Source organism: Rhinolophus sinicus, linkage group LG18, assembly GCF_036562045.2.
Source record: "Rhinolophus sinicus isolate RSC01 linkage group LG18, ASM3656204v1, whole genome shotgun sequence".
NCBI classification, from domain to species: Eukaryota; Metazoa; Chordata; class Mammalia; order Chiroptera; family Rhinolophidae; genus Rhinolophus; species Rhinolophus sinicus.
The window spans coordinates 2,262,259-2,283,907 of record NC_133767.1 but is presented as its reverse complement, the minus strand read 5'-3'; the positions used below and the strand labels follow the sequence as shown (position 1 = coordinate 2,283,907).

Genomic DNA, 21,649 nt, shown 5'->3' with positions numbered 1-21,649 from the left:
GGGGTGGGCTGCAGGCTTCGTGCCCATCTGACAGTGCAGCTTGGGAGACGAGGCAGGAGGGAGGAAATTGAGTGCCACAGTCACGTCCACCAGGAAGGCCTCCTCCACCCCACTTAGAACACGCTCTCTCTGTGTCCTCACTGTACCTGTACAGACTTCAGCTGTAGGGTGACTCCGGGGATAGAGGGAGCCTTAGGGACATGGATATGACCATTTGGTGGAGATGAAAGAACACTATGAACAAATTTGATTTTCAGAGTCCATGAAGGCCGTCTGGGTTCCCAAACCTAAGCCCTGTGGCCAGTATGTTTTAAAGCCTCTGACTCTGCTTTATGTAAACCTCCAGCGGTATCTCGTAATGAGGACTCCAGTGTTCAGAAGAGCCTCCCCAAATGGCTGCCTGACGTGCGTCAGGCGTGGCTCATTGAGGGGACCATTGTCCTGAGCGCCCTCTGCCACCAGCTCCTGACAAGGCAGTGACCTGGTGGGGGGAGGTGTGGTCAGAGCCCAGTTCCCTCTCGCACATCGGACTCTGAGAGCCCAGCGCCCAAATGAAACTTAAAATCCTTCCCCACATGTGCTTCTGTTCACCGCTCCCCCTCCTGGCCACCCGAGTGCAGAAGGCAATGGTACAATTTCAATGGCATGATGGGACAGTGAAGAATATTCACGTGGACCCGCCCTTCCTCTATGAGTACCAGGTCAGTGATGGGTCTGACTGGTCAGAATGTGGGGTACAGGAAGGGGGAATGGGAGGAAGGTACCAGGGAATGTGGAGACGGCAAGCCATTGGCGGCACTGTCATAAAGAGACTGTGGTCCCACCCACAGGCACCTCTGGAGCTTTTTCCACCCCTGCCCCAGACAGGGACCTGGATGCCTTAGCAAAAGCCTCTGATGCTTTGCCGCGAGACCTACCTCCTCCCCCATATGGGGCAGTGGAATACTTTGCTCTTCCCTTCCTGCTGTTGGGGCAGACTCCCCCATGGTTTAATGGGAGGTATATACTGCCTGGATGCCCATGGTCTTGACACGCTACTCCCAGAAGCCAACTCGGGTTATACCCCTGCCCTCACAGACCCCTAATCCACCCCTCTCTGTGCTGTTTCTCGCTCTGTGGGGCCCATGGGTTTGCAGAAACAGCTGGGCAGAGCTCTGCGGACGTATGAGAGACGGGTTGAGTGGCTCTCCTTGGCCAGCAGAAGAATCTGGGGCACCGTCTGCGAAAAAAGGTACCTCCCCCAAGCAGTGTTCTTGCCCCTCTTGGGTTTGGTGTATGACACGGCACTCAGCCAACTCCTGGATGCCCTGCTGGGAGCATGAGAAGCCGTCGCTTAGATTAAGGCAACGGCAGTCATTCAGCAGAACCCCTGCGAGACAAAGTCACCACCATCATCATCAACACCAGTAATACTGCCGTCGTGTTACTCAGGATTCTTTCAGTTAAGAAGCAACAGAAACTAAATGCAAAGTGGCTTCAACGAAACAGGGATGTCTGGTTAAGGTAACGGACAATTCCAGAATGGACTGGATAGCTGTCGTGAGGCCTGGCTCGATCCAGAGGCTGGTGCATGTCAGCTGTCCTTCAGCCCCATCTCTCAGCTCTGCTTTCTTCACTGTTGGCTCTGTTTTCAGGCAGGCTTTCCCCTCCAGGTGGCCAGGTAATCACCTGAGGCTCCCAGCTGACTTTCGAGCCGTTTGGCACTCCCAGAGCTTGGGGCCTGGGCCCATCCCTGAGCTCCTCAGCCTCGCCAATGTAGCCCGATGCTCTGCTTGCCGAGGGGCAGATGCCCACTTTCAGGGTCAGCTCCACCGAAAACAAGTGGACTGAGAGGCAGAGGTGTTTTCCTAAGGAAAATTGGGGTACTGCTGCCAGAGGAGGTCGTGGATGCTGAGTAGGAGAAACAGTGGGTATCCATTATAGCCGTTGGTTTCACTCCATACCTTATTTGGTGTGTTACCCGTATAAAGTAGTATACTTTTTTATACCATGCACCTGTTTTATCCTTCATTCCTAACGCAACCCTAGGAGGACTCTTACTAGAAATAGTTGATAGTTACATATACCAAGGACCAGAGAGGTCTTGTGACTTGCCTATGGCCATCCAGGAAGTAGAACTTAAACCACGGCCTGCTGACTGAATCCAGTGGATTTTCTTCTGCTATCCAGAGTTGTCTCAAAATGAGACTGGAGGGAGGAGGGGGCAATATAAGATTTGAATGGGACCAGAGACCTTAAAACAGAGGAAACAAAAAAGATGCAAACGTTTCCCCAGTAATAGGAGTGATTCCGCATCTAACTTGCTTACCTTGTTTCTGTTTTTCCTTTAAAGACCCAAACCTGTAATAATATTGAATGCCAGTGCTTCAAAACAGGGATGTGTATGAAAATCATTACACGCAGCCCCTGCCCCTTAAACGAGACTTCATTGTATGTTCCGACCTCCTGGGAGAGAGGGTTCCACGACCCCCTTACTCTACAGTTGTAAACCCACCTCTGTTGACCTCAAACCACAGAGAAGATTTTGGCCAGCTGTGAATCTGGCATGTAAAGTTCCCCTGGAAAAAACTTTAAATAGTAAAATGGAACAAAATGAACACTATCTGAGAGATTCGGTTCTCCTCTTAAAGCTTGTGTTTCTTTTTAGGGTGGTTATACTGCTCGATATCTCTGCGACCAATTCCATGTACATTATTCATATCCAGCACTCCCTGCGGCTGCTGCTGGAGGAGCAACTGTCCAACAAGGACGCTTTCAACGTCATCGCGTACGCTCTGGGTTCCCCGTGGGGGGAGGGGAGGTGCCGCCACCGCTGGGCGAGGCTTCAGCGGGTAGCTGGACGCCAGATGTTAGCAGCACCCAGCATCCTAGGATGGCCGTCAGCTTATCTGATTCCAATGATCTTGTTTGGAGCATTGAATAATTAAACGGTCGCAGGACAGTCCCACTGGGGCGAAGGTGATAAGTGGCCCCAAAACACACTGCCTGATCAGCCAGGATAAAGTAACTCCGCCCACTGCCCCATTTGGCTTCCAAGCTGATAAACACGAGAGAGAAAAAGAAGGGCCCCTGCGAAAGCCCCAGTCTTAGCTCCCAGCTCAGGTCTAGCAAAGCAAGGCACAATATGTCATGTAGGATTCCAATTCTAAGTTTTAATTTTATGTGTGGCTATATCTAATTAAATTGTATAGGTTTTTTTATAGATTACATATATTTATATGTAACAATATACTATATTTAAATTATATATTTTATACAGGAGTAATTATAGACATTTAAATATTTTATATATAATATATTTACATATTTTAACTATATATAACTATATATTTAAATTATATATAATTATTTAAATTATATATTGTACATAGTTTAAGTATACATAGTTCCAATTAATGTAACTATGTATACTTTTGTGCATATTTATTAATTGCATACCATTTTAGCTAATTAGGGAAGAAAGAGAAAAGGAAACCACTTGAACTATACATTTTTACACAACTCCACATCTAATAGGGAGAGTTCTAAACCTATTAAGTCAGCAGGTAATATTATATCTTATTCTGTACCAGAGCCTAATCTTTTCCTGATAAAATCTATAAAAATAAATGCTTAGAGAAACATTTTAGGCAGTGTTTTTCCATTCATCCATCTATCCATTCATTCTCTTGACAAACTTACTGAAAGTCCACCCTGTACCAGTCACTGTACTAGGCATTTGGGATACAGAAGTTAAAGCACAAAATCTGTCCTCAAGGAACTTACAGCCTAATAGTGCGAGGCAGGTACGTTAAGAAATACGTGTTTTCTGTAGAAATAGGTGGAAGGCAGGAGACGGGGCTTTGAAGGATCAAAGGAAGGGTCAATCCATTCCACCTGGGCAGAGGGGTCAGGAAATCTTCGTGGAGGAAGCGACAGGTTAGCTGAGTCGTGCCGATGGGTAGGTGTTTGCCTAGCACCTGGGAGTGATGGGACCGCGGGGAGGAAGGGCGTTCCAGGTGCAGAGACACGTTATGAGCAGAGGTACCGAGATGTGAGGTACTACAGAACTTTGGGGGACCCTTGGGTCCGTATGGAGATGGGGTGAGAGGGAGATACAGTGCCAGCTGAAGCAGGTCTCAGAAGACATTGGCCATGATGAAGTCAGGAACTCAGGTGGAGGGATAAACCCAGAACCAAAGAGGGGTCACCTTTCCTTTGAGAAACGAGGTAAGTCCTCTTCTTGAGGATTTAAATCCTGTCACATAGGAAAGATGAGATGATGCATTTAAAACAAACAAACTGTAGACCGAGGGAAAAATGTGTTGTAAGCATCAGACGGTGCTAGGGAAGGTTAAAAAGGGAGAAATGACTCCCTTGCAGGGTGGGGAGGTTCACGGGCAATACCCAAGAGCCTGGGGAGCTCCAAGCTGGGGCACAGGCTGGACCCATCTCCTCCTGAAGAAAAAGCCCTCTCTTCTTCCCTCCCAGGTTTGGAGGCACCATTGAAAGCTGGCGGCCTGAGATGGTTCCTGTGAGCCAGGACAACTTACAGAGCGCCTGGCGGTAGGTGACGGGCAGAGACTGCACCTGCCGGGTCAGGGCGGCCTGGGTGGTCCCTGCCCTCCGGCAGACGTGGGCATGAATCGGAAAGCGGCCCCCTCCAGCCCTGCCTCTCCCTTTCGCCCCCTCAGCATGACCTTCCCTTCCTCCCAGGTGGGCCCTGAGCCTGCGCTGTTGGGGCAGCAGAAACGTCCTCAGTGCCCTGCGCAAGGCCGTGGAAGTGGACTTCAAGGACAAAGACAGACACCAGTCTCAGGGCATCTACCTCTTCACCGGGGGCGTCTCTGACCAGGACATGGTGGGTAGACTGCCTCCAGGGTGTCCCCCTCCTTCCCTTAGGTGGATCCTAGCAACTGTTTCTCCAGTGTGAGTTTCCAACCTGGGCTTTATGTGGAGGACAATCACGGGGCGGGGGGTGGGTGGTAAATGTTTAAATGCAGATCCTGGTTCTAAGAGTCTGGCCTGGGGCCTGAGAGTCTGCAGTCCTGACAGGTTCCCAGGGGATACTGATGGTTGTAACCAGGGTGTAACACTTGGGGTCACCAGCTTCGTAGCCATACCCTCTTAAGATAGAGAAATTGAGACCCAGCTCGTGAGTGTTTCTATCCTCAGTGCCGAGTTCTAGACCGGGCACACAGTAGGCCCTCAGGAAAGCTGGTCAGGCTGCTGCCTTGAGACCAGCAGCTTCAGGAGCCCTCCCCCCCACAGCCCGTGCTCAGCGCCTACATGGCCGAGGCCTGTGGGGGCTGTGACCTCCAGCTGAACGTGTGTCTCTTCTACGTGGGTGAGCCCCAGATGGACGCCACACCCCCTGCCTGCTACGCCAGCCGCACCGACACAGCCACTGCCTACCGGGAGGTGACCCGGGCTGTGGGTGGCCGCTTCCACTGGTTTGGAGACACAGGTGCGTGAGTGGTGGTGGTTCCTCCTCCTCTTTCTTTCCACTTGTCTTCGGTACCAACATAGCTCCCTGTGCCATAGACGTGTTCCAGAAAAGTGGCATGTTCTCGTACTCAGTACATGTTCACTGCAGGGGGACAGTGGTGACGCCTGTACAGCAATGTGAATGTCCTTAAAGACACTGAACCGTACACGTAAAAATGGTTAAAACGGTACATTTTTGTTATGTATATTTGACCACAGTTTTTTAAGTAAAAAAAGAAAAGTGAAAACTACTGTAAAATGCTCGAGAACGTCAGAGCTGGCGGGACCGTAAGGTCCCTTAGCTGAGTATGTCCCAAGAGGGGGAATGTTTGTAACAGGTGGTTGGCAAGACAGTTGTACACGGAACTCAGAGCAACAGATTTTTTTTATTGTGATAGTTGTAGGGGAATGAGTTAATGCCACCCCAGAACGTGCCACTTGGGCATAAGAATTATTTTGAGCTGAAGACAATTGAGAAACATCAGAAGCCAAAAATCTCTCTGCACCCACCTCCCAATTGCCTAAGAGCAGGACATAAATTTACATTTGTAAAGGGGCCTCCCTCTCTCCTGTGCCAAGAAGAGGAGAACGGCTCTTAGACTCTTAATCACCGGAGATAAATCTAGACTCTCATCAGCCCAGAAGGCACCAAGAGGGATCCACAGAACAAACCTTACCAGAACAAGCCTTGTCTTCCATCAATTCCCCCCACACATTTACCTCCCACAGTTCCCTGCCTCTAAAAGCCCAACCCCTTTCCTTTGTCTTGTCACTTCTTCTTTTTTTTTTTTTTAACATTTTTTTATTAGTTTCAGGTGCACAAAACAATGTAATAGTTAGATATTTATCATTTATGTCCCTCTCCTAGTGACAACCCTCTCCCCCTATCCACTACCCCTCTGACATCACACACAGCCATTACATTTCCACTGTCTCTATTCCTAATGCTGTACTCCACTTCTTGTAAATATATATATATATATATATAAAATTGTAGTTGACATTCATTATTGTTCAGCTTCAGCGTCAGGTGTACAATGCAGTTATCAGGCATCTACATCATCCCTGAGGTGGTCTCCCTAATGAGACAAGTGTCCATCGGATACCCTACAAAATCTTTACAACATTATCGATTACATTCCCCAAATTGACTTTCGTATCCCCATGGCAATCTTGTGGTTACCAGACTGCTCGTGTACGAATGTACTGTTCTTAGGCTGTGTAAGCCCCAGTTCCACTCCTCACTGAGTTTCTCCTCAGGTATGCCTACAGCCCTCATTCAGAAACTGTTTTTCCCTTGTTCATCTGTCTTTTGTCAGTTTAACTTCCAAGGCTGCAGCCAGAGAATCTAGAAGGGAAGGAAAGTTTTTTCCTCCCTTAAACTGTAGTTATAGTCTCATTTTAACATTTCATTTAAAAAAATGCTGGTTTTCCATTGTCGGCAGTGACATAACTTTTTTAAAGATGCACTTTTTGAAGATGTTAACTGGACTTTTTATGGTGATCATTTCCCAATACAGTTGACCCTTGAATAAGGCAGGGATTAGGGGCGCCCAACCCCCACACCTGTGCAGTCGAAAATCCACATATAACTCTTTTTATTTAAAGGAAAAATTTTTTAAAACTTTTATTTATTTTAAGTGTATTTTTCCAGGACCCATCAACTCCAAGTCGAGGAGTTGTTTCAATCTAGTTGTGGAGGGCGCAGCTCACATTGGCCCACGTGGGGATCGAACCAGCAACCTTGTTAAGAGCACCACGCTCTAACCAACTAAGCTAACCGGCCACCCCCCACATACAACTTTTGACTCCCCCAAAATTTAGCTACTAATAGGCTACTGTTGATAGAAGCCTTACTGATAACATATATATAATACATATTTTGTAAGTTGTATGTGTTATATACTATATTCTTACAATAAAGTAAGCTAGAGAAAAGAAAATATTAAGAAAATCATAAGAAAGAGAAAAATACATTGACAGTATTGATTGAAAAAACTATATGTATAAGTGAACCCATGCAGTTCAAACCTGTGTTGATCAAGGGTCAACTCTACATACAAATATCGAATCATTGTGTAGGACACGTAAAATTAATACGTTATGTGTTGGCGAGAGCTCAGTAATAGCTCTACTTTTAAGTAAATGAAAGTGAATTGATTAAAAATGTAAATGAATGGTGTTGGTGGCATGTAGATAAGGCAAAGTCACGACGTGATGCAGGAGGGAACGAGGTGTGGGACACGCACACAAGTGCATCCCAAACTTCTGGTTTACAGATGAGGAAAGGTCACCCAGGAACATGAGATGCCTCTGGTTACAAAGTTAGTTCCCGCTGGGGCTGGGACTGTGGGGCCCTTTTTCCCATGAAAAGTGTTGGGCATATACATGTGAGCTATTATTGGTGATCGCTGATAATACCAAACACTTACAAAACAATGATTACGTGCCAGACACGGTTCTAAGCATTTTACATATATTATGATTCATTCCTCACAGTAATCCTATGAGGTGGGTTAGTACTACCCCCATTTTGCAGATGGGGAAGCTGAGACACAGCCCAAAGCACACAGGTAGTAAGTGGTGGAACCAGGATTTGAACCCAGGCAGGTCAACTTTGGAGTTTGCCTTCTTAGTCATACAGTAGTCACTACAGACATTAGCTGCGCTATGGGGTTTTGTTTTGGGTAACATTAGCCACTTTAGTCCCACGTGGGTCTTTTTTTTTCACCGGAATAGCAGGACCTTTGCTGCTAACCTCCTCTTCCTGTGGGTGAGAGCTCGTGGCTGGGTGCCAGGGCGCTGGGGTGCAAGGCCAGCCCCAATGTGGGGAGCCTCACTGGAACCACCACTGCACTGTTGGGGGCTGGTTAGCTCAGCTCAGCCCATTCAGACCCTATGCTGCTCCTCGGGTTCGGGTCACCTCCACACGTCCTGTGTACAGGCACAGACACTAGGCCGTATCTGCACCCCTCCCCCATGCTCACAGTGTGCTTTGTTTCCAGGCATTTATGAAAGTGATGACATCAGTGCCATCATGTCTGAGATGGAAAAGGCTCTCAACTACTCCCAAAAGGTATGCCTTGGCAGGGAGCAGCTGGCGGCACTGGCTTCTGTATTATTCCTGGGCTGCCCTACAGAGTGCCACAAACGAGTTGGCTTAAAACAACAGACATTTGTTGTCTCACTGTTTCAGAGGCTAGAAGTCTGAAGTCGAGGTGTCAAAAGGGCCATGTTTCCTCTGAAGACTCTGGGTAGAATCCCTTTCTAGCTTCTGGTGGTGACAGTGTTAAAGAGAAAAAAAATGCACTGGATGCTTGTTAGCAATGGCAAGGAAGGCTTTATTCAAGACTGCTGCAATAGGAGAGAGTGACCTCCCCTCCAAACACAGACAGCTGGGCCAGATGGATAGCCAGTGAGCAGTGACAGGCTCATGGACGGAAAGTGACGAAGAGAAACTGGACTCGTTTTCAAGGATGGGGCAGTCCTGTTGAAGGCAGGCCAAGGACCTAGCTAGACATCGGGCGGTGGGGGGCATGAGGAACTTGATCACATATCAAGAGTGGAGGATTCTCCCTAAACCGACTTAGGAGGAATCTTTGCTAAAACTGGGTTGGGCAGGCCAACATTGAGGCCTAGTAGAGAAGAGGGTCAGAGGAACGTGACTAAAGTTTGGTCAAGGAGGGAGCCCTTGTCACCGGCAGTCTTGGGCGTTCCTTGGCTTGTGGCAGCACAGCTGCAATCTCGCTCTCCATCTTTACATAGCAGCCCCCCCTCTGTGTGTGTCTGTCTCTTCTTCTCTTATGGGGGTACCCGTCGTATTAGAGTAAGGGCCCAACTTTCTCCAGCGTGGCTTCACTAACTGGCCTCTTAATGCCATCGACAAAGACCCTATTTCTAAGCAAAGTTACTTTCACAGGTTCCAGGGGTTCAGACTTGACCATCTTTTGGGTGACGTGACTTATGCCACATCAGCTTCCCTCCTCATGTCCTGACCCACTGACCCCCAAGGCTTCAGACGCAACGTGCGGGTTTCCTGTTCGCCGCCATTAGTGCTGTGTGTGTGATATACGGTCTGGCCTCCTCTGAGTCCCATCGATCTCATTCCCAAACTCAGGGCCTTTGCACCTGCTCTTTCCTCCGCCCACCGTTCCCCTCCCAGATCATCCATGGATTGCTCCTTGTTACTCAAGACTCGCTGAAATGTCACTTCCTTAGAAAAAGGAGTTGAGTAGCTCAAGGTGAGATGGGAGAGGTAGAAAGGGGTCAGATCATGTCAGGAGCAAAGAGAAGGGAAATAAGGGAGTGGACCTGACAACACTTAGGGAAGAATTGACCAGACTTGTGGCTGATTGAATGTATTGGGGGGGAGACAAAGAAATCTGAGCGTCATTCCCAGATTCCTCGCTGGGGCCTGGTAGACCATAGTGCTGCTGACCGAGAGAGAGAGCAGGGAGGAGCGTGCTGGGTGCGGGAGGGTGGGCCTGGGGCAAAGGTGAGTTTGTGGGGCCTGTGAGATAACACGTGGGAAATGATAAGCGCTGGGGACCGACAGAGATCAGGTCGGTGGCCATGGTCAAGGAGGGCAGGCGGGAGGAGCCGGTGAGGAAGCCTCAGCCGGACTCATCCCTGAATATCGCCGTCTGCAGGACCACACGTGTGAGCTCCTGGGAGGGCAGGGCCGCATCTTCACAGTCTTTCCATCTGCGGCTCCCTGAGATGTGCCTCAGCTGTTGTCTCTGAAAGGGCCCCTCTTTGCTGCTTTCTCTAACCTCTTCTCCTTAGTTACACGTTAGTCCAGTTCCCTCATCGATAAACTCATTCACCAGACGTTAACGGGCAATGATGGGTTACTGTACCCCTCCTGGGATGTTATTTACGTTCACGTGCTATCCCCTTTGGTTGAGAGTAATTACTAGAGAACCTTCCCAGCAGCTGAAATATGTGTGGGCCGAGGCAGCAAGTATCGCACTGCTGTCCTGCCGTCTTGGGCACTGAGCTGACCGGTGTATGTGGATGCCGCCTCCACAGCTGGAAGGAGCACTGGGTTTGGCCCCAGACCCATCTGGGTATGACTTGAAAGTCCTCTGCATACTGTAGTGTGGCCCTGGGCAAGTCCCCTAAACTTGCAGAGCTTTTGTTTCCTCATCTGTAAAATGGGGATAAGATAGCACTTGCCCGACCAGCATGGTTGGCATGAGGGTTTGAGACGCCGAGGCATGAACTAGCACAGTGCCTTGTGCACCCAGGCCCTCCCTCCATGGTGCTTACTAGTAAGATTGATCCGCAGTGCTCTCTGCCTCAGGAGGCATTCTAGGGGCAGAAAGAGGAGTCAGGGACCCTAGTGGACCCCGTCTCCTGCCGTGTGTGTGTGTGTGTGTGTGTGTGTGTGTGTGTGTGTGTCCCCTGCTGGGTGGCACACTGTGGCTGGGTGCTGCTAACCCCCCAATTCTGTTGCAGTGTGCTTTACTAATGTCCTCCCTGAAGAACCAGTCAAGAAAAGACCTGGAAAGCACAGCCCTCCCGAAAGAAAAGCCAAAGATGCTCCAGCAAAGAAGTCAGCCCAGGAAGTTCTGTCCTTCCAAGCCCGCGCCCCGCTCTGCCGCCAGAATGGTTTGACTCCCCCTCCCTAATAACACTCAGAGGATTTTGTTTCCACTCTGTCTCCTGGTCTTTCCTAGATCTTGCAGTGGCCTGGCCAGGCCCGCAGGCCCTGGAGCCAGCAGGGGTGGGAGAGGGTCCTCAGTGGTGAGTGTCCCATAGGAGCCTCCAGCCCTGGCCTCCGGGGAGAGGAACACCACTGGGGGACCTGCTCCTCAGCTCTGGGGACACCCCTGTTCTCTCACCACCCACCTTTGGCTCTCCCTGGCTCTCCCAGCTTTGTTCCCTAGCTAGGTCCTAAGGACCCCGTGGACTTGACAGTGCCCCCCACCCCGTGGCTGTATGGCAAGGCAGGAGGGCTTTTCTTGGAGGGTTACACAGGGGCAGAGGAATAGGGGTGTTAGGGTACCTAATGGGCTCCTGCTGCTGCTGCTCGAGGCTTAGCAGGTGCCCCATAGGAGCCGGACGGTGGGGTCTAGCCCATGCACGGCCGTTAAATACCCACCTCAGCAATCAGAGGGCCTTCTAGAGCTGTTACTGGGGAAGATCCCAGTGCCTGTGAGCAGAAGAGGCAAAGAAATGTGTGAGCCCCTCAGCAGATCACGAACTGACCACCCCTTGTGAACACAGCATGTTTCAGATGCAGGATCTCTGTCCCAAACAGTGTGTCCCACCCAGGGGGCTGCCTCTCCGGGAGGTGCTGTCTGCACAGGCAATGTCCTCACTCAGAGAACTCCGCCAGGAGGCAGGAGCTAGCCTGGAGACATCGCCCTCTCCTGCCTTCCCAAATTCTGAGGTGAAACCCCAGAAATGCAGGGTCTGCCTCTGGGGCCTTCAGGACAGCCTGAGCTGACTTAGGGTTGGGGGCTTAGGCCATGCCAAGGCCTCTAAGGGGCCCCCTGGAGTGGCAGCAGCTCACCTGGAGGTCTCAGCTGGCCCAGGACCCTGGGGGACTAACTGTTGCCACATTCCAGCTGTGCCCAGTAATGAAGGAAACCCTCCCTTCAAAAGGAGGTGCCCAGTAGGGCACAGTTACCTGAATGGTAGGTTGCCTGTCATGCTGGAGACCCAGAAATCCGTCCAGTAGGAAGAGGAGAGGGAAACTGGGGAAGAAAGCTCTGGCAAATACACACATACACACACGTGCACACCCACATGCATTTTCACCTCAAAAGCCAGAGTCCCTTCTGAATGGTGGCAGGAGATGAGGCAAACACGTCTAAGGAACCTACTCCCTTAGGCCCCTCCCTGCAAAGGTTGTAAGGGACAGACTGAGGCTGGGAAGACTGGGGGGCTCGGGGGGCTGGGGTGCGCCTGCCACAGAGAACAGGCCTTTGATGGGACAGACTGCCTGTTTTCTAGAGCATTAGCGAAGACCCTGACAGAGAGCGGACCCCGTTGAAAGCCCTGGTGTGGCGTCCACTCACTGGCAAAGTGGGCATCGCACCAGGTGAGGCGTGGCTGCAGCGGGTGGGAGGACAGGGGTGGCTGAGCCGGGCTCTAGTGGTCGTTAGGGAACAATCAGTGATGAGGGGTGTTGCTCACGCGCCAGCCCGTCTGCTGAGATTGTCCCATTTAAGGCTTACAACGGTCAATTCTATGTGGCAGGTCACATGTTAGTTCCCCATTTTACAGGCTCAGAGTGGCTAAGAGTAACGACCAGTGCCAGCTGGTGGTCACAGGGCTGGTGTGTTTATAAAAGTACTCCGCTCCGAGAACCTAAGACCACACATCTTACTTCGGACATCAGAGACGTAGTGGGGTGGTTCCGAGCAGAGTTCTGGAGTCAGCGGGATATTCTTACCAACGCAGAGTCCATTACCTTCCCTGTACACTGGGGGCTGTGAGGATAAATGGGCCGGGGCACGGAGAGCCCTTATTCCAGTCAATAGGCCGATGTCCTCTAGCTGCAGCTCGGCCACGCAAAGAGGCAACGGCAGACCGGAAGAGGAAGTCCAACCTGAAGGAGGCAGAGCCATCTCTCTCCCTGTTTTACACAGAGATCGGAAATAACGTGGGTAAGCTGGAGGATACCCAGATGTCTGGACACCCCCCGCGCCCCACCCCGTGGGCACTGTCAGGTCAGCAGGCCCTGTGGGAAGGACACCCCTCCAGCTGTCCCGGGCATGGGCGGCAGGCCTACCCTCACACCGCTCAGGTCTCCCAGGCCAGGGAGATGGACACGCCAAGTCTTGTCCCCAGCAAGAGAATGAGAAGGGTCAATATTGAAGGGCCCCGGAGGTCCCTGGGGCCAGCACTCCCGCTCCGTCCACTAGGGGCAGTGTCCTGGGCTCGGAGGCTGAGTGGGGGGGCGTGGTGCTGAGACCCCAGTAACAAGTCACTGGGATGTGGAGAAGACAGGCCCAGCACACTTCCCTGGATCCACCGAACAGCTTCCCTTTCCGCCTCTCAGCAAATTGCACATGAGGAATTTTAGAACTCACTTGATTGACCCAGAAATGGACCCGGAAAGGGCGCAGTGCGGGGAGGGCAGGGCAGGGAAGAGGGATGCTCATAGCCTTCCTCTGTTTCTCCCAGGCTCGGTGTACAAGAAGTACCCGCGAGGAAGGGGCATAAGAAGGACCAGCTCTTCTGTGGAGTTGCCCAGAAAGGATCTAGTCTGCTCAAGCCAAGAGGTATTTCAGTTGTGGGCACGGCCCCCTAGGCAATAATTCCTTCCACCGACGTTACTTCTAGGAGGGTGGGCATCCTTGGAAGTGAGGAAAAGCCTGCTTAGAACGACTGCCTAAAGTACCAAGTGGGCGAAGGATTAAATATACCTCGGTTCAAAACCTGGGTCTGCCACTTCCTAGCTGGGTGACCTCGGGCAAGTCCCTAAGCTTAGTCAGTCTCAGCGGCCTTATTTGTAAAGTGACGAAAGTTATACCTACATACAGGATTGATGACTGGTTGAAGTTTATTTTGTGTAAAGTACTTAGTGGTGTCAGATCCTTTTGGTTTTAAGCACCAGGAATCCCCCTTGTTCATATCCACATAGAAGGGCTTTCTTCCCACAACCACTCAGTAAAAGTCTGAGCTTGGTTCTGATTACGCCAGTTCTGGATGCCGTGCTCTCACTGCTCGGAGTCCACCCATTGTATCTGTCGTTGGGACACGGAGACTGAAATTATCCTAATTGGTTTAGAGTATGAGCTTTAGACCAGTCAGTGTTTCCACCCAGATTTGGTGGGAGAAGGTTGACGTGGATATTGGGGAAGCAGCAATGTCCACCAGGCTAGGGAGTAGCAGGTGCTCGATAAATTTTGTCCCCTGTTCCCCATTTTCTTGTGCATCTCTCCCCGGCTCCCGGGAAAGGGGTCTGCATGGGGTGGGTGCTCTCAGTGAGGACCTAGGAACCCCACATTTCAAACAGGAGATTTTAGTGGATGAGTCAGACAGTCATTCACTTAAGCCTGACTTTCTCAAGATAACAGTTCTTTCCTTTATTCTAAAGTGGGTGGCAAATTATGGGCTAAAAAAGCTGAAGCTGGAGCTCTCCAGACACATCGGTCCCAACTGCACTCATCAGAAGTCAGGACGGACGCCAGCGGCAGCCAAATCCTGCAGCACCCTCCCCTGCGTAGAGGTCAATGTGAGTTGGAATTTTGTTATTCTCTCGTCTCTTGCTTCTTCTCAGCCACAGCTGAGGCTGATAACGCCACATAAATGTACGCACCATGGCTTCTTTCTTCCCGCTCACTGCTCCCCCTCCCCGCCCCGAGTGGGGCTGCTGTCAGGGACAAGGAGATGCAGAATCCTGTTGGAAGACAAGCGAACCCCTCGGGGTGTCTGAGACCACACTCTGGGGTTAGACGGGCTCACAGGAGTGAGACTCAGAAACAGTGGCTGGCGTCTCACCAGTAGGAACCCCGTCCCCCCGTCCTGACGCTGATGGCTCTGTTGGGCTGGCCTGAAACGGGTGCTGAAGGGCTTCTCTATTTTCTGCTATGGGCTCATGTTTGGAGCAAGTATGTCAAGTACAAAATGAAAATCTAAACATGCTTTTTTAAAAAAATAAGACCCTATTTTCTCTCTTTGCCCTTTTATACATTATCAACATGAGGGAACGATAAAGCTAAAAATAGCCACCAAATTCAAAGATATCCACCAGAAAAATGTTACGGGAGTTTTATCATCATGTCCCCCTCTCCATCAGAGGTCATGTTTTGGTTTGAAATGTGTGGACCTCGCAGCCTACCATGAAGGGTTTTCTATTTTAGTTTAGAGATACTGGATTTTTGTGTGTGTGGTTTCTTTTTTAATTAATTATTTTTTTCAGTTGCAGTATAGTGGGTAGACATTTATGTAATTTGTGCAGTGTAGGGATACTGTATTTTTTATTATTACAGTGACTGCATTTCCCACAAAACTGTCATCCCAGTTCTCCCATTCCTTCCTAGAACCATACATCTAGTATAATAATAATAAAAAATGCTTTTAAACAAACAAAAATATATGTGTGATCAGTGTTTTAGAAATTGTGAACCACAGTGGACTAAACTATTTTAGGGGGTGAGGGGGTATGAAGAAATAGCTGATGGGGGGACATGTGCCTTCACTTGCCTTAACCCAGGGGACGGTGAGACATATTCACTGGACGCCCAGGGAAATCGAAGCCTACATCACGTGCCTGCAGAAGGTGATCAGACGCTATGTCCACAGGCTGCAGTGGCTGCTGTCTGGTGAGCCTGCCTGCTGCCCTGGAGAGCGGAGGGGCTTGAGTAGAAGGGTCAGTCCTTCCCGGGCCAGGTACTCACGGACTGTCAGGTCGGGGATTAGGCCAGGAGGGTCATCCAGGTACCGCGTGACTTCTGGGTTCAGAGGTCAGGCAGGTGCTGGATGATCGGGAGGTGGAGCATGGTCCAGGGAGCTCCAGGGAGGACCCACGCCTGTCCAGGCCTGCTCTGCAGGGCCGTCCTCCACACCTGCCTCCCTGGGCGTGGCTGAGGGGCCGACCCTCGAGAGGCTTCATGTAGCATTGACTGGGCCCCAGAGAACTGGGAGGGGGTCCTGACACAGACAGGCCCCCCCACCCCGTTCTTCTTTACAGAGAGCACCAAGGCCCCTCTGGAAGAGGCGAGTGGACAGGGCAGGCTGAGGAGAGCCACATCCCAGAGCAGGGTGGCTTAGGAGGCACCGGGACGGTCCCCCCTCACTGTCCCTGTCCTGTCCCCCCACCTCGGAGCAGGGAGCCGCAGACTGTTTGGTGCCGTTTTGGAGAGGCGAGTGTGCATTGTGCTGGACACCTCAGGGTCCATGGGCCCCCACCTGCAGCAGGTGAAGACAGAGCTGGTCCTGCTGATTTGGGAGCAACTGCGGAAGCACTGTGACAGGTAAGGGGGGGCGAGGGGCGTTCCGGAGGCTCAAATGGGTTGGGGAGTTCAGGGGCCCTGGCCAAGGGCACTCCCTCCTCATGTTCCAAAGGGCCAGGCGCTTTCTGGAATGCTCTACTGAATAGCTTATTGGAGCAGGAAAGAGCACTGCATTCTTCTGCAGAGGTAAAGCAGTTTTTAGAACTCCATCTCAGGCCCAGAGACAGTCACAGGCAGAGCACAGGAACCACCCCATGACCTTGAATTGCGGACTTCAGCTGAACTTGATTTTCTAAGGGGTGGGGGTGGGGGCGGTGGGTTGTTTGTTCTCTGTGCTCAGAGGGTTGACCCTAAGGGAACAGCAGGTGACTGGACCTAGGCTGGGACTCAGTCTTGCCTTGATATTAAAAAGAGTAAACATTTACTGAGCACTTTACAGGCATGATTTCATTCAATCCTCATAATGAGCCTATGAGACATCGTTATTCTTATCCCTACTTTTCAGCAAAGGAAACGAGGACATTAGGACTGCGGTTAAATACTTTGCCCCAGATCACGTAACCAGTAAATGGCTGAGGGGTATTTAAATCTACTCCAGTCTGCATCCAGAATCTTCACTGTGTACCTTCTCCTTCTCAGGTGGTTCCTGGCCCTCTCCCCAAGGGAGCTTGTGGCTCCCTGTCGGGGTCCTCCCTGATAGGCATGAACAGCACCCACCCCGGAGGTTACTTCCCCCGAACACAGTATAGCCCAGCACGTCCTAACCAATCTCTCTCCCCGTCCCCAGTTTTAACCTGATCAGCTTTGCAGAGGATTTGCAGCCATGGCGGGACGCTCTGGTGGAGACCACGGATGCAGCGTGTCACGAGGCCATGCAGTGGGTGACCCGCCTGCACGCTGAGGGGAGCACCTCAACCTTGCAAGCCTTACTGGCAAGTTCTACCCCTGAGCGACCCAGTAACAAAACAGAAATACCATCACCCCGTACACAGATACTGCATGCTGCTTTAGAATTGACTAAGTTTTAAATCATTTCATCTCCCCAACAACCCAGTGAGAAAAGGATTTTCATTGTTTTCATTTTATAGAAGAAGACAGAGAGGCTCAGAGAGGTTAAGTGACTTGCCTGGGATTGACCAGGCAGGAAGTGGGCTCTGCTCTTTCTCCTAAACCTCAGCAGCTTCCTTGGTCTGTGGTGGGCTGAAAGGGGAGCCCGTCAGTCTTAAGGGACGAGTCAGTGGGATCCAATGAGACATTTTCCCTGGGGACAGCAGGCACTTGGTTTTGGCCTTCTGGTTAGTGCCTATCCCTGAGCCGGGCCACCTACACGCTCTTTCAGAAAGCTTTCAGTTTTCATGATGTGGAAGGACTGTACCTCCTGACCGACGGGAAGCCAGACACAAGCTGCAGCCTTATTCTAAGTGAAGTTCAAAGACTCACGGAGGAACGAGACGTGAAAGTGCACGCGATCTCCCTGAGCTGCTCGGGCAGGTGGGCCATGGGAATCGGGCCAAGTGTGTTCTGCTCCCAAAGCCGCGTGTCTGAGGGCCAGGCCTGAGGAACTCGCCTCATCCAGGGCCCTACATTAGACCCTGGTCTCTCCAGGGCCCAGGGCCCGTGAAATTGGGAGGGTCTGGGCAGGGACACACCAGAGAGAAAGCCCCTCTCTCTGCCCCTAACTTACCCATCAGTGGGGCCCAGGCTCCCGACTGCCTCCAGCACGGAAACGAGTTTGCACCTATTCCCGCAGTCACACACCTTGTACCCTCTTTCATCTTAGGAGCACATTTATGAATATTTAGGGGAAAAAGTTTAGAGTCGCATTGTTATCGTTATTTTTTTAATAAAGGATCACCATAGAAAAATGTGTTAGACAAGAGCGATATAAGTGCTTCGTGAAGAAAAAATAAATATTATTGGCCAATAATCGTGATTATTTAACATGTGATTACTTAGGTCGTCCTTTATTTCTCTGTCTAAACCATGAGCTCCATAAAGGTCACACTGTGTCCCCGCCAGGCCTAACACATAGCAGGCACTGAATAGATGTCCAGTGAGGGAATGGGGCTAGAGTGTGGAGTGTGCTGGCTGTCGGCTTTCAGGGAGTCCAGTCTAAATGGTGACACTAACGTGCTGAACCCGGTTCACACAGCAGCAATAGCTGCTGCCACTGCCCATAAACTGGCTGGGACAGTGGGCTTGGTGATGCTGGCAAGGCCTCCGTGGCACAGAGACTTCCCCATGGGCCGCGGGCTCACAGGGAGCTTGCCGGGGTGTCAGTGGGCCTGGCGCCAGCACTTCTGTTCTTTCCTCCAGGGCAGAGACTAACTTCTTGAGAAATCTGGCCTCTCTCACCGGGGGGCGCTATCACTGCCCTGTGGGTGAGGACACGCTCTTCCAAATTCACGGCCTGCTGACCAGGGTCTTCGCGGGTGAAAAGGTAGGTGTGGAGCCACTGAGATGGCTCAGTAAAATGTGCACAGATGTGCTCTTTTCCTCCCAACTGAAAAGACCCCTGCTTCTCTTATCTGACTAAAAAGGCTTGTGCTTCCAGATGCTCTCCTTCTAGGCTGACTCTCCTCCAGGTTGGGAGGGAAGCAGAGTTTGGGGTGTTATTTAATAATGCAAACAGTTTGCATCATTGAGCACTACCAGTGAGCAGGTTTGTGGCTTTATATAGATAACCTCTGTGAATGCTTGCCACCATTCTTCTACCCACTTAACAGAGGAATAAACAGGTTCAGTGAGGCTTGGAAGACACCTGAAATCAGAGTAAATGGGGAAGCCAGAGCTCAGATGCCCGTACTCAAGCTCCATTCTCTAATTCCTGCGTATTTCCTTCTTCCTGTGTTAAATTCATTGAAACACAGATAGTCAAATGATCTGTGAAGTAATAAATCTAGTGAAGTCATGGTTCCATCACACACGTGGGAGAAGAGGCTCAGTGGTCCTCTTCCGATCTGATAGAAAGGTTATGAACATGCTTATACCTTGGAGGAATGTGCTGTTGTCAAACATAACATTTCCAGGACAACAAATTAGCAAGTAAGGCAACCGGCCAGAATCCCAGGTTTCTTTTTGGAGATTAAAGATGACTGCCCCAGGACATGGCGTTATTTTTGAAGTCAAGCACTTTGCATGGTTTCTTTGTTCAAGTAACTGTTTCAGCGACAAATATGACAACACGGAGAACAGAACAAGTGATAAATATTCACCGTGTCCTTATCACACAGGAAAGCAAACTTGACAGTATCGTGAAGGTTCTCAGTTTAGAGCCTCAAATCAGACCCTTTGAATCGTTTCTAGATGCCGAATGGGGTCGTCTCCACTGTGGCTGCCCAGGAGAAGGGGCAGTTCATCGCTCTCTCTCAGATTCTCTTGCTCAGTGTGAGAACTTGTGCTTTTAAGGCTAGGCTCTGGAGTTGCATTGACTGATATAAGAAAAAAGCAAGTCTGCGAAGCTCTGTTTTACTAGCAGAACTAGAGAAAGAGTCTGCTGAGTAGCAGTAAGATAAGGAACACGTACCACTTCTGTTCCACTGACTTCAGTGAATTCCAGAGACTATCTTGGTTTCCGCCCCCCCCCACACTGACTCTCAGACGTCCTATTTCACAGTGTCCTGTTTGTAGATTGACTGCCATAACAGGTAGTGAGCTCCCTGACCCTGGAAACATACAAGCTGAAGCCACAGGATTTCCTGCACTGGGTGGGAAGCTGCATTTCATTAGCTCTAAAATTTTACTCCTAAGATTTTGAATCTTTGGGTCCCAGCCAGTCATTTAATGGATCTAACTTCACACTCATTTCCCCTTTTCAAGGACCTCCCGTTGCCACTATTTGAAGGAGATGATTTAAAGAGATTGGCCCAGGAGATCACCAAAGCCAGAAGCTTCCTCTGGCAGGCCCAGTCATTCAGGTATGCCCTTCAAACAGCCCCTGCCACCTGCCACATGGCTCCAGCCCACCCAGACCTGGACTCCATCAGGACAGGCCCCCCCAGCCCCCGGTCATGGCACCCTGCTTCTCCTTGCCAGGCCCAGAAATCTGGGCATCAGCGGGACCATCTTCCTTTACCTCCTGTCTGCTAGGTCCCAACTCCAGAAGAAAAGCAACATGGACCCAAAGGTCACTCTTTTGTAGAGAGGTCACCTCAGGTAAGGGGGGATGCTCCCCACCTTTTGAGTGCCCCCACCCCCCAGGGCCAGGCAGCATACTCTGTTTTGTGGGCAGTAGTAACTATGAGAAGGGTCCGACATGATTCCTCTGTACGGAGAGGCCATCACAAAGGACTGCTCGCTGAGCAGCCATTGACCCTGAGGGCGAGGTGCCCTGGAAAGCTGGGACCCTCAGGTCAGCCATGGGAAACACAGTCCCGGGCACCAGGACTCCCTGGAAGCTGAGGGAGGAAAGGCGCTGCCCTCCCAGGGTCTGCCCTGACATTCCGGCCCTGTCCCCCAGCCACGCTACACTCCAGTCACAAGACTGTCACTCGGCGGGAAGCCTCGCACTAAGCCTCCTGCCTGGAACATCCTTCTTGCCACCCTCTGCCTGGTGACTCCTGCTCATCCTTCCAGGCACAGCTCACATGACATCAGCTCCACCGTGAAGATGTGCCTGGGGCCTTCCAGCCCTCCTCCCCTAGCATCCTGACCACACGTCCCTTTTCGTAGAGGTGACACTTAGCACTTACCACAGTGAGCCCTCCACGTCCTGCTGCCTCGCTCCCTTGTCAACTCTCCTGGACCCTGAGCTCCCTGAGGATGAGGCTGGTATCTCACCCATCTCAGTCTCCAGAACCTGCCACATGGCAGACACCCAGTAAATAGTAAGCATGCCCCTTAGTTGTGGGAACCCTGCTCTGAAAACCAGAGAACAGATCCTGGTGCCCTCGCCGTGGGCTCCCCACCACCTGGTCCATGGGGGAAATGGAGAATTACCATCAGCCCATCTTGGAGGAAGAAGAAACGTGAGTCTCATCACCCCCGCCCCCCCAGCCCTGTTCAACCAAACTGAACAGGTCTGCTTTGGAGCCCAGTGCAGAGAGAATACTCTGCTCATGCTCGTGGGAATCAGGCGGGGCCTGCTGGGCCAGCCCCACCGTGTCCATATGTCATGAATTATGTGACTGTCACTTTCTAACAGGAAAAATTGCTTTTATTTAATTAATACGAGCAAGATCAAAGTTACTTTTAAACTGAAGTGATTATATTTGTGTATACATTTTTGGTGAGCTAAGACTTTATGAGGAGACTCATTCAGAATATATGAA

General features: G+C 50.8%; 1 protein-coding gene across 3 annotated transcripts in view; it reads left to right on the top strand.

The window, feature by feature from the left end:
- Window positions 1-21,579, top strand: part of VWA3A (von Willebrand factor A domain containing 3A) — a 58,199-nt gene extending 36,620 nt beyond the window's left edge. For all 3 annotated transcript variants that reach the window (XM_074322720.1, XM_074322721.1, XM_074322722.1), the window contains 20 exons: window positions 621-701; window positions 1,137-1,231; window positions 2,648-2,767; window positions 4,471-4,545; window positions 4,696-4,840; window positions 5,251-5,446; window positions 8,472-8,542; window positions 10,927-11,079; window positions 12,430-12,517; window positions 12,975-13,085; window positions 13,606-13,703; window positions 14,522-14,659; window positions 15,641-15,749; window positions 16,256-16,400; window positions 17,167-17,311; window positions 17,719-17,870; window positions 18,696-18,819; window positions 20,199-20,296; window positions 20,469-20,534; window positions 20,839-21,579. In XM_074322720.1, coding sequence (XP_074178821.1) covers window positions 621-701; window positions 1,137-1,231; window positions 2,648-2,767; window positions 4,471-4,545; window positions 4,696-4,840; window positions 5,251-5,446; window positions 8,472-8,542; window positions 10,927-11,079; window positions 12,430-12,517; window positions 12,975-13,085; window positions 13,606-13,703; window positions 14,522-14,659; window positions 15,641-15,749; window positions 16,256-16,400; window positions 17,167-17,311; window positions 17,719-17,870; window positions 18,696-18,819; window positions 20,199-20,296; window positions 20,469-20,520 — 2,196 coding nt within the window. In that variant the 3' untranslated portion in view covers window positions 20,521-20,534; window positions 20,839-21,579. The remainder of the gene's footprint in view (window positions 1-620; window positions 702-1,136; window positions 1,232-2,647; window positions 2,768-4,470; window positions 4,546-4,695; window positions 4,841-5,250; window positions 5,447-8,471; window positions 8,543-10,926; window positions 11,080-12,429; window positions 12,518-12,974; window positions 13,086-13,605; window positions 13,704-14,521; window positions 14,660-15,640; window positions 15,750-16,255; window positions 16,401-17,166; window positions 17,312-17,718; window positions 17,871-18,695; window positions 18,820-20,198; window positions 20,297-20,468; window positions 20,535-20,838) is intronic.
- Window positions 21,580-21,649: the final 70 nt, after the last annotated feature.